Genomic DNA, 17,051 nt, shown 5'->3' on the forward strand with positions numbered 1-17,051 from the left:
TGACATTTTTTCTTGTAACACACCGTGCAGGGCCAGTTGAGAGCAGTGAGGCGCTCATTGTAATGACTTGAGTAGAGGATGAGGAAAATGAGGGTGATGATGAGCTCAATCAGTGGTGCCGCCAAGTAGGAGGATATGGATGCAGCAAAACAGATAAATATCACAAAGCAGAGGACCTGTGAAGAGAAATACACAATTATTATACGTTTATTATATATGTGAAGTCTTATGAAGTCCCACTAATATAGATATGCTTTAATTAATATGGTGTTCATAGATGATTGATTTGCTATTAGCATGTCAGAGATGTTAACCACAGGTGAAAGTTTACCAGAATGATACAGTACAGTGCAGATAAAGTGTGGTCAACTTGCATAATGGGTGTAGTTTTTTTAAATAATCACAATATTACAATATTAGCTTACACCCATTTAGCCCTCTACTAATTCCTCATAGCCCACACATCACATGGGCCGCAGTGCAAATCAAAACATTACATTATTGCATACCTTAATGTGTGGTATTTTGAACAGTAAACTGTATTGCACATTTGTCATAAAAAAAAATTTTTATGCAGAAGCCATGGTGTGCTGCAGTGTGGGTCCATGGCCACCCACTATATTTGTGCATTTGGGTTCCATTCCAAATGAGAATGAGAAGATTTGCTAGGAGACCCATAAGAGGACCTTCAAAACAAGGGTGTCACAAAAATGTCCTAGATGAGTTGACAGCTATGGCATGTAAGTCTGTAACTTGATTTTTTTTTTTTTTTTTACAGAGTATAAGCTTTCAAGGACTACTACTTATAGCATTTCTTTACCTAAAAATTAAATAGTAATATATTGCAACTAACCAGTCCTTAAATGTGGTGGCTGCATTGCTTTTACTTTTTTTTAAACTTTTTTCTGCCTTATTTTTCACTTAGTGATTCTGCGACTGGAACACACTTCCAGTCCTAAGATGACAATGCCTATGCATCCTTCTATGTCAGGACAACAGAAACAAGACAGAAACACCGAATTACATTTTTCTTCTATTGTCCATAACATTGAGGGGACTGAATCTGTGGGGGCGGCCAAATAAACCGCAGCACATCAGTATGAAAGCAGCCATATTTAAGACATGTTTTTATCGCCCCCACCCCAACTGCACCCCCTTTAGCTGCAATGGCCAGGGGTGTACACATGTCTCAGCCGCAGCAAGAGTTATACGCCCTGTCATGGTTGGTGGGTGTAGTGAATGACACCTCTCTGCAAGTGCCCTGCACAGCAGTGTAGTACAACAAACAAGAGGTTAAATCAGGCAGCGTTGTGTTGCTTTCTCAACACCTGCTTTAATCCCTTGGACCCCGCAGAAGCATGTAGTTGCAGGGCACTTGCAGAGTGGCCCCATTTATTTGAATAGGTCACAATTGGCAGGTGGTAGCACCCACTAAAAGCAACAGGGGGCTTAGTTCCTGCTGTGGCATGTGTACACCTTTGGCAGCTGCCTCAGCAGCTAAAGGGGTTAGAGATTGGGGACTCAAACCTCCCCCCAACTTTATGTGTGAGCAAGCCCTAAGGGTGCCGCTGCCAAATGCAACTAAGGGCTTATTCACGAGTACAGCAGGCACTGCTTGTGGTTTGTGGTGCCTCAAGTCAAATATGGGATTTTATGGGCAGGAGTACAGGAGAATAAGCAAAAGTAGTATAATATACAAAATTTATTGCGATTTAGCAATATATATACAACAATTAAATGGTGACTTTAATGGGTAAAGTCCCATTGTGCAGTGAAGAAGAAGAAATAAAGTGTGTTTTGCATGTGGCAATAAGTGACTTAAAAGTGGGTTATATGTGGTCTTGCTCTGCTGTTCCTCATGTCAGAAGACTGGGATGAGTGCAGAGGAGGTGCCAGATCGGTGATCCGACATGTTTCGGCCTAATTTGGCCTTTATCAAGGATATTTCACCGATTCTACAGATAATCAAAAAGGGAGTATCAAGTTTGCCCAACTTGATACTCCCTTTTTGATTATCTGTAGAATCGGTGAAATATCCTTGATAAAGGCCAAATTAGGCCGAAACATGTCGGATCACCGATCTGGCACCTCCTCTGCACTCATCCCAGTCTTCTGACATGAGGAACAGCAGAGCAAGACCACATATAACCCACTTTTAAGTCACTTATTGCCACATGCAAAACACACTTTATTTCTTCTTCTTCACTGCACAATGGGACTTTACCCATTAAAGTCACCATTTAATTGTTGTATATATATTGCTAAATCGCAATAAATTTTGTATATTATACTACTTTTGCTTATTCTCCTGTACTCCTGCCCATAAAATCCCATATTTGACTTGAGGCACCACAAACCACAAACAATTTTGTCGGGATGGTGGCAGAAACGATTACAATCTTCCAATGTAAGATCCAAAAAACTTATCTCTACAGCAGGCACTCCTCCCCACCTGATTTAAACCCATGATTGCCATGCAATGCACGCGATACGGTAGCTCCTGTAAGGCCCACAGAGCAAAAATCAAACTGGGAGAACAGCAGTAGTAGAGGCTAATCAGGCTTTGCTGCAATACACAAGTAGGAGGTGAGAGTAGTGTCAGGGTTAAACACTGCAATCCACATTCATCTTGAGTTAAGTCAGGCATGGATGGCTCAAATTTCAGCCATTCGGCTATTAAGAAAAGGGAGAAATTCAGTTGATTCTCCCATCCACGTTAATGGCATGGATGCAGGAATCTCCATTGTTTGCTGTCGCTGCTGAGCAGTGACTGTATCTGATATGATGCAGTCACTGTTCAGCTGATAATTTACCATCCAGCCCCAGTCAATTTTTTAATTTGTCAATCTGGGTAGTGCTTGTAGGGCCACCCACGGCTCAAATTTTAGCTGATTTAGCAAAAACCTGACAAAATTTGAGCCATACAGTGTTTCATAGAAATATCGGTTTGCCAAGTGCTAATGAGTCTTCAGCCATTTGGCTCAACGCCATGTGTCTGCAAATCTAGGCCATTGTGAGAAACCCCCATTAGGTGACCTATTTTGTGTACAGGCCCTGATTATTTAGACATACCATGAGATAGCAAAGAAGATCTTGTTTTAGCACACAAACATTTAGGCATTACATACTTCCTTGTAAAACCCTTCCTTGTGCAAAGAATTAAAATATAACTAAAGGACATTTTTTTTTAGTTTTGAATAAAGTGCAGAGGGATAAAAATGCTTGTCAGTTATTATTGCTGTCTGTGCCCCCATTTAGGAGATTCACTCTCTCTATTTGTCCTATTTACTATTATTAATGAAAGTGAAAGTAAAAGAAAATTCCAAATTTTGGGGTGTCCCCAGGAAATGTAATAGAAGTGAAATCTTCCAATGAGGACACTAGTTCAGATGACCTGGGGGTCCCCAGGGAATTCCCTTAATTTGTAGGGATTTCCTCTAACATGCTGTTTGGCTATGGGACGTGAAAAGGAAGTGAAAGGAAATCAATGGGACACAGATGGGGAAAAAATAAAAAAATCTGACAGGCATTCTAACCCTCCCTTGCTCTATCCAAAATTTGCAAAAAAGGTTTTGCCTATACAGTAGTTCTACTTTAACCACTTTAGGTTCACCCTATACCAGTTTTACTGCTACAGGAAGGCTCCTGTGCGGTGCATCACGTATACGTGATCCAACACTTTTGGGTAGGGGGCGTGCATGCGTGCCAGCGGCAACTGGCTTCCACTGTGATTAGCAGAAGAGGATTGGTGGGTGCAAGGTACTCGATGTCCTCCGGCACCCGCTGATCATCGGGCAGAGAGACAGAACTTTGATTTGCCTATGTAAACAAGGAAGATCCCCGTTCTGACAGGAGGTAAGGGATGGAGTTCGTGCCCCTGCAAAGCTGGGACTGAGATCCATGTCTTCCCCTAGTAAAAGCACCTCACACAGTATAGTAAAACACTGGCTAGGCACACAGTTAACCCTTTAAACACTCCTGATGCTAATCCCATTCCAGCCAGTGTCATTAGTACTAGTATTAGACCGTGAATATTCTTAGCACTGATCACTGTATTAGTGCCATTGGTGCCCAAAAAGTGTCAGTTTGTGTCAGAATGTCCGCCGCAATATCGCAGTCCTGCTATAAGTCGCTGATCTCCGCCATTAGTGGTAAAAAAATAAATATAGTTTGTAGACGCTATAACTTTTGCGCAAACCAATTAATGTACCTTTTTGGGATTTTTTTCTTACCATAAATATGTAGCAGAATACATACTGCCCAAAATTTATGAAGAATTTTTTTCAATTTTTTTATTGAAAGTGCTGTATACCTGAAAGTAAAAAATATAGTTTTTTTTATCAAAATTGTTGGTCTTTTTTTGTTAATAGCGCAAAAAAAAAAAATGCAGAGGTGATAAAATACCACCAAAAGAAAGCTCTATTTGTGGGAAAAAAATATATACATTTATCTGGGTACATTGTTGCATGACCACGCAATTGTCAAGTGAATGTGGCAATGCCGTATCGCAAAAAATTGGCCTGGTCATGAAGTGGGGTATATCTTACAGAAGTCAAGTGGTTAATATGCAAAAAGAATTTTAAAAATTTTGCACGGCTCCAAACTGTTCCTCATGTGAAAGACCGTCCCTATTTTAAAAACAAAAAATGTTATAATCTTATATACAGTATCTCACAAAAGTGAGTACACCCCTCACATTTGTGTACAAATTTTTATTATATCTTTTCATGTGACAAAACTGAAGAAATGCCACTTTGCTACAATGTAAAGTAGGAGTGTACAGCTTGTATAACAGTGTAAATATTCTGTTCCCTCAAAATAACTCAACACACAGCCATTAATGTCTAAACTGCTGGCAACAAAAGTGAGTACACCCCTAAGTGAAAATGTCCAAATTTGGCCCAATTAGCCATTTTCCCTCCCCGATGTCATGTGACTCGTTAGTGTTACAAGGTCTCAGGTGTGAATGGGGAGCAGGTGTGTTAAATTTGGTGTTATCGCTCTCACTCTCTTATACTGGTCACTGGAAGTTCAATATGGCACCTCATGGCAAAGAACTCTCTGAGGATCTGAAAAAAGAATTGTTGCTCTACATAAAGAAGGCCTAGGCTATAAGAAGATTGCCAAGACCCTGAAACTGAGCTGTAGCACGGTGGCCAAGAACATACAGCAGTTTAACAGGACAGGTTCCACTCAGAACTGGCCTCGCCATGGTTGACTAAAGAAGTTCCAGATGTTGTCTTTGGAAAATAGACGTAGGAGTGCTGCCAGCATTGCTGCAGAGGTTGAAGGGGTGGGGGGGACAGTGCTCAGACCATACAAAGATGATGCACAAGAAAGCTCGCAAACAGTTTGCTAAAGAAAAGCAGAGTAAGGACATGGATTACTGGAACCATGTCCTGTGGTCTGATGAGACCAAGATAAACTTATTTGGTTCAGATGGTGTCAAGCATGTGTGGCGGCAACCAGGAGAGGAGTACAAAGACAAGTGTGTCTTGCCTATACAGTCAAGCATGGTGGTGGGAGTGTCATGCTCTGGGGCTGCATGAGTGCTGCCAGCACTGGGTAGCTACAGATCATTGAGGGAACCATGAATTCCAACATGTACTGTGACATACTGAAGCAGAGCATGATCCCCTCTCTTCAGAGACTGGGCCGCAGGTCAGTATTCCAACATAATGACCCTAAACACACCTCCAAGACAACCACTGCCTTGCTAAAGAAGCTGAGGGTTAAGGCTCGTACACACTATAAGAAAATCGGGCGAACATTTTTGTCCAAATAATTTTCGTATGATTTTCGTATAGTGTGTACAGCTCTTTCTACAGACAATTCAGAATTTTGGTATAAAAATTCTCGAAGGGACAAACTCCAAAATTTTTCGGGAAAAAAACGAACGATTTTCAATTTAATGTGTACCGTTTTTGTACGATTTTTGTACAAGAAAAATCTGAAAAGAAAGACTGCGCATGATCAGAAACAATAAACAACAAAAAAAGCCATTGTCATACGACAATTTTGGTACGAATTTCATTCATCGGTGCCGATTTGCTGTGAAACAACGAGGAAAATCGGAAGATTGTTCGCCCGATTTTCTTATTGTGTGCACCCCACTTTAACCACGTAAGCTAAGTTAAGCTTAATTAAGCAAGATTTGGCTGCTCAAAGACCAGGCCCTATTTTGCGATTCGGCACTGTGTGACTTTAACGGACAATTGCGCGGTCGTGCGATGCTGTACCCAAACAAAACTGAGCGACAATTTTGAAAAAATAACAATATTTTTCAAATTTTTTTATATGAAATTCTCAAAAAATAAAAAATAAAAAAAATCTAAATTTTTTAACATTTTAGGCCAATTTGTTTTCTGCTACATATGTTTGGAAAAAAAATCACAATAAGCTTATTTTGATTGGTTTGCGCAAAAGTTATTGCGTTAAAAAAATACGGGAAAGATTTATGTCATTTTTATTGTTTTTTTATTTTACTAGTAATGGCGGCGATCTGCAATTTTTTTTGTGGGACTGCGACATTGCGGCGGACAGATCGGACCCCTGACTGACATTTTTTACACTTTTGGTAGTACCAGTCAGGGCCGGATTAAGAGCATCATGGGCTTGGTGCTGAGGATTTTGAAGGGCCTTAAGGGCCGTGCCTTGCCATGCACCCAGAGGAGGAAGGGTGCAGCCATGCATGCCTAATTCAACATGGGATGCTGTCTCTGAAGCCCATAAACACATCCATGCATCGGCAACTGTCCCTCCTTGTCCGGCCTTCGCGCTGTGTGGGGAGGTTCTGAGGGTGCTGCCTGGGGAAGCGAGCATAGAAGCCAGACTTCTGTGTTTACAAGTGACAGAAGAGCGGTAACAGTGAATATGGCCAACCCGGGGCCTATATAAAAGGTAGGGGCCTGGAGCTGCAGCTCCAATAGCCCCTATGTTAATCTGGCCCTGGTACCAGTGACATTACTACAGTAAAAAGTGCTATAAATATGCACTGTTACTGTCAAAATGACACTGGCAGGGAAGGGGTAAACTTTATTGGTGATCAATGGGTTAAGTGTGTCCCTAGGGGCGTGATTCTAACTGTGGGGGGGGCGTGGCTTGTGATGTAATCACAGAGACATACGATCCTACATAGCAGGATCGCATAGCCTCTGTGCTTACATCAAGGAGAATGACAGACGGCTGTGTTTACATCAGCCATCTGTCTTTCTCCCTCTGCAGCGGGAGATCGTGAGTGACCGGCGGCCATCGGAGCCACCTGTCACTCGCGCTGGCTCCCCAGGGAACGAGCGGGGGTGGGAGCACGCCTCCGGCGGCGCGCGCTCGCTCCCCGCAGGAGGCTGAGCGAGTGACGTACCCCTATGTCACTTTGCCCAGCAGCGGCTGCCTGCCGCAGTATGTCTGCGGTGGGCGGTCGTTATGTGGTTATGTGGTTGATCATCTGTGGGGCATCCTCAAACGAAAGGTAGAGGAGCTAACATCCACCAATCACTATTCAGATGCTCTTTGGGGCTGAAGTTAGGTGATTAATTGAGCTGTGCACAACCGCTGATTATGACCGCCCCCGGAACACCTGCAATCTTGGAGGCGGTCTATATAAGATCTATAGTCGGTTATTGTCATTGTAATGATTAAGCATAAGATGTATGTGTGAAATGTGTCTACGTGACTTCATGTTGGTGTCTTTGGTGTCATCACTTGTAACATTTTGGAATTAAAAGAAATCTAAAGGCAACTGGAATTCCTGGATGTGCGGCTATTTCTTTTTCTAGAAGTTTTCTACGGAGGCGGGCCAGGGCCAGCACTTTATGGGATACTCCATCTCCTAGCTATCACCACACACCTGGAGCAGCGTTCTCTCTCTTCAGCTAACACCCACCAGCTCCGTGATGTCGTTATGGAGGAGTGGAAGAGGACTCCAGTGGCAACCTGTGAAGCTCTGGTGAACTCCATGCCCAGGAAGGTTAAGACAGTGCTGGAAAATAATGGTGACCACACAAAATATTGACACTTTGGGCCCAATTTGGACGTTTGCACTTAGGGGTGTACTCACTTTTGTTGCCAGCGGTTTAGACAATAATGGCTGTGTGTTGAGTTATTTTGAGGGGACAGCAAATTTACACTGTTATACAAGCTGTACACTCACTACTTTACTGTACACTCACTACTTTACATTGTAGCAAAGTGTCATTTCTTCAGATTTTGTTTCATCAGACCTAAAAAGCTCATAGCGTTGGGATAAAAAGGAAAATAGAGGATTTTTTTTGTCTAAAGGGGAGATGTTTGACATCTACAGTATATTCTCATACAGTGGGAAACTAGGAACTGCAGTATATCTTAATGTCAGACAATAATCTACAAAGTGATTACAGTGAGGGGGAAAAAGTATTTGATCCCTGGCTAGTTTTGTACTTTTGCCAACTAACAAAGAAATGATGAGTCTATAGTTTTAATGGTAGGTTTATTTTAACAGTGAGAGACAAAATAACAACAAAAATATCCAGAAAAAAAGCATTTAAAATAAGTTATGAATTGATATGCATTTTAATGAGTAAAATAAGTATTTGATCCCCTATCAATCAGCAATATTTCTGTCTCCCAGGTATCTTCTATACAGATAACAAACTGAGATTAGGAGCACTCTCTTAAAGGGAGTGCTCCTAATCTCAGCTTGTTACCTGTATAAAAGACACCTGTCCGCAGAAGCAATCAATCAATCATATTCCAATCTCTCCACCATGGCCAAGACCAAAGAGCCTTCCATGGATGTTAGGGACTAGATTGTAGACCTACACAAGGCTGAAATGGGCTACAGGACCATCGCCAACAGCTTGGTGAGAGGGTGACAATAGTTGGTGCAATTATTGTCAAATGGAAGAAACATAAAATAACTGTCAATCTACCTCGGTCTGAGGCTCCATGCAGGGTGTCACCGCGTGGAGTTTCAATGATCATGAGAATGATGAGGAATCAGCCCTGAACTACACAGGAGAAACTTCTCAATGATCTCAAGGCAGCTGGGACCATAGTCACCAAGAAATCCATTGGTAACACACTACGCTCACGCTGTGAAGGACTGAAATCCTGCAGCCCCTGCAAGGTCCACCTGCTCAAGAAAGCACATGTACAGGCCCATCTGAAGTTTTCTAATGAACATCTGAATGATTCAAAGGAGAACTGGGTGAAAGTGTTGTGATTAGATAAGACCAAAATCAAGCTCTTTGGCATCAATTTAACTCACTGTGCTTAGAGAAGGAGGAATGCTGCCTATGACCCCAAAAACCCCATCCCCACCGTCAAACATGGAGGTGGATACATTGTGCTTTGGGGGGGTTTTTCTGCTAAGGGGACAGAAAAACTTCACTTCATCAAAAGGATGATGGACAGGGTCATATACTGTCAAATCTTGGATGAGAACCTCCATTCCTCAGCCAGGACATTGAAAATTGGTCGTGGATGGTTATTCTAGCATGAAAATGACCAAAAACACCAAGTAATTTGCACCAAGAACTAAGTTGTGTTTTGCGAAGGAGTCAAATACTTATTTCATTCATTAAAATGCAAATCAATTGGTAACGTTTTTGAAATGCAATTTTATGGATTTTTTTGTTGTTATTCTGTTAAAATAATACTACCATTAAAATTATAGACTGATCATTTCTTTGTCAGTGGGCAAATGTACAAAATCAGCAGGGTATCAAATACTTTTTTCCCCTCACTGTACGTACAGCAGCAATCTCACTGTGATCCTGACTGTGTTCAACACAGGAGTAATGGTGTTCTACCCACCCACCTCTGAAGTTTATTGCAATTTTTTTGCACTACTAGTGTCCACCTAAACTTGAATGTTTTGGCATGTACAGTGCAGATCTAAAAAAAGACTCACTCAGTGATGTTCCTCACTGCACTTCAAAGAACCCTAAAATTAGAAACTGAAGGGAAAACTGTAAATGTATTTAATACTGAGTTGACAGCAGTCAAGGACAGACAGGGCTTGGGCCTGCTCAAAAAAACAAACTTGTTATGTCACCTATAGTCTTCTATAGTGGTCAGATATCCAGACAGGACCCAACTTCCCTGAGGGCAGACTATTTGCACAGAGTGCCAAAGACTTGTTCACTTGGTTGGACCAGAATTCAGGTTTATGTGAATAGAGGGGAAAGGCTGAGGAAGGGGCTGGTGCTTTCCACAAGGGGGAAAAGGATTTCTGGAAGAATATTTCTCCCTACCTTGCATAGAAGACACTAGCTAGTGCTATCTATAGCCCAATATACCATGTGTCTCTGCAAGCATGAGACCATTGTCTGGTCTGCTTAAAAAAGGTCAGAGTGATTGTTGATCCACTGTCTACTGGTACTGTAAATGGGCAAATGTACTACTGAAACAGATAGGTAGTGACAACCATCCATCTCCTCATGTGGGCAGGCTGGGGAGTGTAGTCTCTGCCCCCAGGGATTGATATGGGGCCGCTGGGGATAGAGACTATATGTCCCACAATGCTTTGCAGCTGCTGGAGTCCTGACAGATGATGGGCATCCTCCCCCTGCCAACGAGGAAGCAGGGGAGGGAACAGAAGGGACGGCTGCTCTCACACATTGCAGTGTGAAGAGGGGGAGAAGCTAACAGGCTCGCTCTCAGTCGGAGTCTGTCAGAGGATTAGTGAGAGGCTGTGAAGGCAACCAGCGGGGCTGCGGGTTACAGAGCAGCCCCAGCTACCTATGTGAGTGCCACTTGAGCTGAATGCCGTTAAATGCCACTGTATAGTGGGGACTGTATGTGTGCGAGAGGCGGCTGCGGGAGGCAGACATTGGAGCTGGGACTCAGGAAGGATGTTTTTTTTTCATGAGGGGGGCGGCTTTTTTGGAGCCCTGAACCCCCCCCCCCCCCCCACGTAGTGCCGCCCTAGGCCTGGGCCTTGTCGGCCTAGGCCAAAATACAGCACTGGTGGGAGCTGCTCAGGAGATCAGATCTGTGGAAACAGTTGGGAGACAAGCTCTCACAAGGCAGCTTACAATACAGAAGGCAGACTTCTGTATTTACAAGTGATAGTGGTGAGCACGGAGAAAAGGACCTGACCCAGAGGTGGTGGGCAGGGCTGCCATCAGGGGGGTGAAGCCCATACAGATGTAGGGGGCCCGGGCGTCCCGAGGGGCCCAGTCCCTCGGGATGCCCCGTGCTCCAAGTTGGCACCTCTTTTGTTCCTTTCCTCCCCTACACTGACAACTAGTCCCGACTCCTAGTGGTGCCACCCGCTGCACTGGCTCCTGACTCCCATCCTGCCGCTGGCCACCGCTGTCAAAATTATTGATTGCTAGGACCGCCTGGCATCCTAGCAGCCAATCATATGCATTCACAGGCCCCCGCAGAGGAGGAGGATGTAACCTGGTGTTCAGGCCCGTAGGGCCCAGGCCTAAAGCTGTGTAAGGGGCCCCAAAATTTCTGATGGCTGCCCTGGTGGTGGGACTGAGTTCCATCAAGTTCCAGCTGAAAAAAAGCCCTGACAATGGTCACATAGATATTCCAGTATAATGGACAATCTCTGTAGCTATTTAAGAACTGTCCCTTGTGCTCTCCATAGAGAAAGGACTGGCCCTACTATGCATGTTCTGAAAAAGAAAAGCACATTTTAGTTGATGCCCATACACAACCCAATTTTAAACATTATTTGTGCTGATTGGACAATTTACCAGGTATATGTCCACAAGTATGTGGCAATAAGCACTTTAGACCTAAAAAAAAAAAAAATACATGCAAAGTTTTTTAGTTTTTTCTAACATTCTGAAACATTTCTGCACAACTATTGCAAATCCCTTTAAAAATAAGAAAAGGTGTGACACTTTATTGCATCAATTCTGTTGGTTCATTAAGTCCCCATTCACACTAGCGCGACTTGTCAGGCGACTTGGTCGCCTGACAAGTCGCGGTGGGTCGCCTGCCATTGATTAGCACAGGACCCGTTCTAATAGGAGCGACACAAGTCGCTCCGACTTAGAAAAAGGGTCCTGTACTACTTTCGGGCGACCTGGAGGCCACTTGCATTGACTTCAATGATATGAAGTCCGTGCCTGTCGCACGCTGTGCACCGCGACTTCACAGGTCGCCCCGGCAAGTCGTGTTGCCCCTGTGTGAATGGGCTCTAAGTCATTCCCAATAGTTTCAGTAATACATCTGTTATCTATACCTGTAGGCAGCCTACAAGCTTTCTGGAGATTTGTCACAGTGATAATCACAATGAGGATGACCTCATCTATCTTTATGACCTGATGATGAGACATCAACCAGTTGGTGGCTAGCCTTTTAAAAAAAAAAAGGGTTTTTTTTTCAAAATAAATGAAAAGACTGTAAAAGGGTTGGTTATCAATAAAAATAGCAAAAAAACCCACACTGAAATAAAAAAAAATGATACCAGGAGTGCATTAGGTACAGAGTGCAGAGGTCAGGGGTGCGCTATGTGCAGAGTTCAGGGGAACTTACAATGGGGGTGCCAGTGTCTGCACCGCACCCAGGCACCTGCATCTCCGTTGTCCCCGTCCTGCATTCAGCGGGAGCTGCTCAGGAGATCAGATCTGTGGGAGCAGTTGGGAGACAAGCTGTCATTTGTAAATACAGATGGCAGACTTCTGTGTTTACAAGCAGAGGGCCTGAGCCAGAGGTGGTGGAACTGAGTTTCACCAAGTTCCAGCTGAAAAAAAAAACTCTGAACAATAGTCATATAGATCTTCCAGTATAATGGAGAATCTCTGTAGCTAGCACTCTCCTTAGAGAAATGACTGGCCCTACTATGAATGTGTTGCAAAAGAAAAGCACATTTTAGTTGATGTCCATACATAACCCAATAATAGTAAGCATTTTGAACATTATTTGTGCTTTCTGAACAATTTACCAGGTATAGGTCAACAAGTATGTGGCAATAAGCACTTTAGACTTTTAAAAAAATACACGTTATTGCAAAGGTTTTTCTAACATTCTGAAATAGTTCTGCACAACTATTGCAAATCCTTTTAAAAATAAGGAAAGGTGTAACATTTTATTGCATCAATTCCGTTGGTTCATCAAGTCATTCCCAATAGTTTCAGAAATACATCTGTTATCTATAGGTAGCCTACAAGCTTTCCGGGAGTTTGGAACAATGACGATCACAATGAGGATAACCTCGTCTATCTTCATCTATCTTCATCACCTGATGATGAGACATCAACCAGCTGGTGGCTAGCCTAAGGAAAATAGTAACTAAGTTCCCTACAGTGCTGGCATCATGAAGAGCATTTGTCTGCAATTCTTACAAAAAATGAATTATGCCCATAGCACTTCCTGTTTCTTACTTCCATGGAAACGTTGCCCACCAGTTAAACTTACAATACCCTACTCTGGCCAACAGTGCCAGGACAAGGTCCTTAGGATAGAGTGGGCCCCCCCATGAGTTGTCAACTACTTTTGCAGCAAAGGTTGCAGGTCCTGCCCTTTTTTACTCCCCCCCCTCCTGCTGAAGCACCCAAGGCGACCACCTCTTCTGCCTACCCCATGGCCCAGGCCCTACTGGTCCATGTCTAATTCTAGTTCTGGATCCGAAAGTTGAAATGTAATTTACTTACCAGCTCTGCTAGCAAAAGCTTCCCCTTCAATGAACGAAGGAATTCTTTATCCAGAGAAAAGCCATTGGGGCTCTCGTCTCCCTCCTGTCCACTCATCCCCAGGCCGACAGATTGACAGATAACGGAGAAAAAGTAAACCAGGAATAGGAAAGAATAATGAGAACAGTAATCTACTGGTAGTGTGCGTGGGATAGGACAGTTTATTAGTTTCCTATTAGTAGAGGAACTGTTGGAATATGTGTTTAGTTTGTGGTGCTCTAAGCAGAAAGGAAGAAAACACAATAAAACATTTCTGTACACTCAAAAGAATGGAGAAAGTTTTCAGCCAGTTGGGGGGTATGAAAAGAGAGGAAGTTATTCAATGAAAATTGTTGTGAGGTGTTAAAGATTAGTAGGATTGAGGTAGAGGAATCAGGGTGAGTTTCTTCCAGAGAATATCCTGATGTGTGAGCAGGGTGACGAGGATGAACTGTGTCTGAAAATGCAACCGATCCAGATTTGTGTTACAGGAAGAGGGGGAGGGAGAGAGACTAGGGGAGGAAAAGAGAAGGAGAGACGCTCACACAACTAAAGATTTTGGTGGAATTAAAAGCTAATAAAAGTTGACAGAAATAGTATTGTGGCAAATGCAAGCAAAATGATTTTACAGAAGCAAACAAAAAATGTGGTACTATAGAGGTACTAGAGTATATGACTTTAAGAAACAAAAAAAAAAAACATTATGCATACCTAATGCATGTGACATTCAAAAAAAAAAAAAATCCAAAGGGAAGCAACAGGAACAACAGATAGCATCTATATAGTATACAATGCGGATGAGAAAACTGATCTGCTGCTTTTGAAAATTGCAGCAAATTGGGCTGATTCAATCCAGTGGAGATCTGAGTCATTTTGTTCCACCATTATGTTTTATTCATGTATTTTTTTAATGGCTCAGGACATGCAAACAAGCAAAGCATTTGGTCTACTGCAAACTTGATGGAATGATGCCTGCAGCATCTTACAGGCTGTGACAATGTAGCAGCAATGAAAGCGTACATCCACGTCCTTGGAAGATGTCCATGTCATGCCTGGAGGGTAATATAGATGAACTGAAGAGGGGAATTGTTACACATTCATTTAAACATAGTTATATCTTCCAAGGTACCTCCTGGAACTTGTAAATTAATTAACTAGTACTCCAAACTTACGTCCTAAAGCACTCAGTGGACAATCAGAGCAGGGGGAGAAGTCCAAGACTCAATCCTATCCCTTTGCAGACAGGGTCTTGCTAAATTCCATCCATATGCATGCATTAATCAGCTTTCCCCCTCTTTGATCTCTGGCAGGAAGCCTCATATCTCTTTTTCTGGAAGTCCGCTCCAGTGATTCCTCACAATGGCCACCACACCTGGGAGTCATACTGTCCTCTCTCATTGTAGCCATTTTTTTATGGCTGCGTCAAACTTACTTTTGACTAAACTTTTAAACTTCAACAGTATAGATGTTTTGTTAGGGCTCAATTACATTTGTGGTCAGGGTGTGGTAAAAACAAGTGGCTGAACAATGGTTTTACCACCCCCTTAAAAGTGGTTGTAAACCTTTACATTTACCTATTGAAGTGACTGGCCTCAGGTGATACACTGAAATGAAACATATTCACCTACATAAGATGTATCTATCTGCAGCCTTTCTTCTCTACATCTGTTCAAAGTGCTGAATTTTAAAGCTTGTCAAAGAGTTTAGAAAAAAGGGGACAGAGCGCAGAAGTTACACTCTGCAGAGCTCAGTGAGGAGAGCTCTGACAGTTGATTGGAGGGAAGAGACATGCCCCCCTTCACAAAGCACACAGAAACAGAGCGGAGGCTGTCAATCAGCTGTAGATCCCTCCCCTGTCACCATTTTTCTCTCGGTATCAGGAAACCTTGTCAGAAGTGATTCATGCTGATAGCAGAGGAACAAAGTAGCAGACAAAAGTGACACTTAGGGCTCTTAATTGAGACAAGTACACACTACAGAGGAATATGATTTGTTCAAATTTCAGGTCTGAGAATTAAAACCACTTTAAAAGGGGTAATAAACCATTGCATTGGGTAAAAAAAAAAGAATCCCCTACAAGGCATTTACATATTGTGCTAGTATGGATCGCACTAGCACATTATTAAATACTTACCTTAGAACAAAGCCCTCCAACAAAGCGATCACCCAATCTTCCTTCCGGGTTTGCGAGCTCTGGTGGCTTGAATGGGCAAGCGTCATCGGTGTAAGAGTCACAGCCGTGAAACAGCGCTGTGATGTCACCAGCTGCTGCTCACTAAAATATCTTTAAAATAACTGATGCAAACTAGATATCTATCACTAGATCAAGGATGCACGTTAAGGAAATATTCATTTTACATACAGGCAAGCTTTATTATAAGCTTACCTGTAGGTAAAAATCAATATTACGGTTTTTCTAACCAACTTTAGGCTGCAAAGAATGGGGCTGTACACACACTGCTACTGCGATGCTGTGCATTGCGGGAAAATGAATAGCCCTTGGCGTGCTCGGTGGGCAGCATCATCACAGAATGCAAAACATTCAAGTGAATGGGGCCGCTCTGCAACGGCGTGCAATGGTTGATGTGTGATGGTGTGGCATTTACAAGATTAATACAGATGGTGAGTGAAGGGTTAATGGCATTTTCATGCTGTATATTCTTCTCTATTTCTCGTGTAGCTATCCTTGATTTATAGTCATAACATCTTGTTTGTTCAGATATGTCTGACTCTGCAGAAATAGTTGCAAATGAGAATATAAATTTTAGGAATAATCAAACTCGTGTAGTATGCAAAAAAAAAAAAAAAAAGTTTAATGTAACTGTGAGTCATACTGAAACCAAACCCCTTATTGCGAAATCAATCTCTACGTTTCAAATTGTATATATGGTCTGGATATTTCCTGAAATAAACGAACATGCTCTGACTCTCCCCTCGTGTGTGGGTGTCTCTGTGTGCTCCCGAGACCTTGAAGGGAGTCGCGCCACCCGGCTCTGAAGTCCCTATCAGTGAAGAGGGGACATATCGCCTCCACACCGCCTGTCAACTGCCTCTGAAAAGCAATCCACCACAAATCACTTTTCAGAGGTATGGCAGGGGCTGCTACTTCTGAAAACATAGCCTAAGCCATTGGAGACAAGGAGCACACAACTTACTTCAAGCTGCAAAATGTTTACCAAAACCTTTTCAATGTAGAAAACAACATTTTTTTTAAATGTAGATGAGGCACTCAATTGAACAGCAGTATTGTTTACAAAAAGAATTAATGGTACATACAACAGGTAAGTAATGATAGCCATAGATGCGCATGTAGGCAGGGACTGGGGCTAAGGTACCCTGGCTGAGAGGGAGAACACACACAGACAAGAATGATGTATATTATCTTGTATATTGTAGTAAAGTTAATAAAGGTATTGCAGATAGTTGCTTTAGGCTGGG

The 17,051-nt window shown here is 42.7% G+C and overlaps 1 protein-coding gene across 1 annotated transcript in view; it reads right to left on the minus strand.

Moving 5' to 3' along the window:
* Positions 1-14,092, minus strand: part of CMTM5 (CKLF like MARVEL transmembrane domain containing 5) — a 44,490-nt gene extending 30,398 nt beyond the window's left edge. Inside the window, exons 1-2 of the mRNA XM_082243366.1 lie at positions 13,596-14,092; positions 24-176 (exon numbers count right to left, since the gene is read on the minus strand). Of these exons, the coding sequence (XP_082099492.1) occupies positions 24-176; positions 13,596-13,691 (249 nt within the window). The 5' untranslated portion in view covers positions 13,692-14,092. The remainder of the gene's footprint in view (positions 1-23; positions 177-13,595) is intronic.
* Positions 14,093-17,051: the final 2,959 nt, after the last annotated feature.

This window comes from Pelophylax lessonae (genome assembly GCF_965119305.1).
Source record: "Pelophylax lessonae genome assembly, chromosome: 1".
NCBI classification, from domain to species: domain Eukaryota; kingdom Metazoa; phylum Chordata; class Amphibia; order Anura; family Ranidae; genus Pelophylax; species Pelophylax lessonae.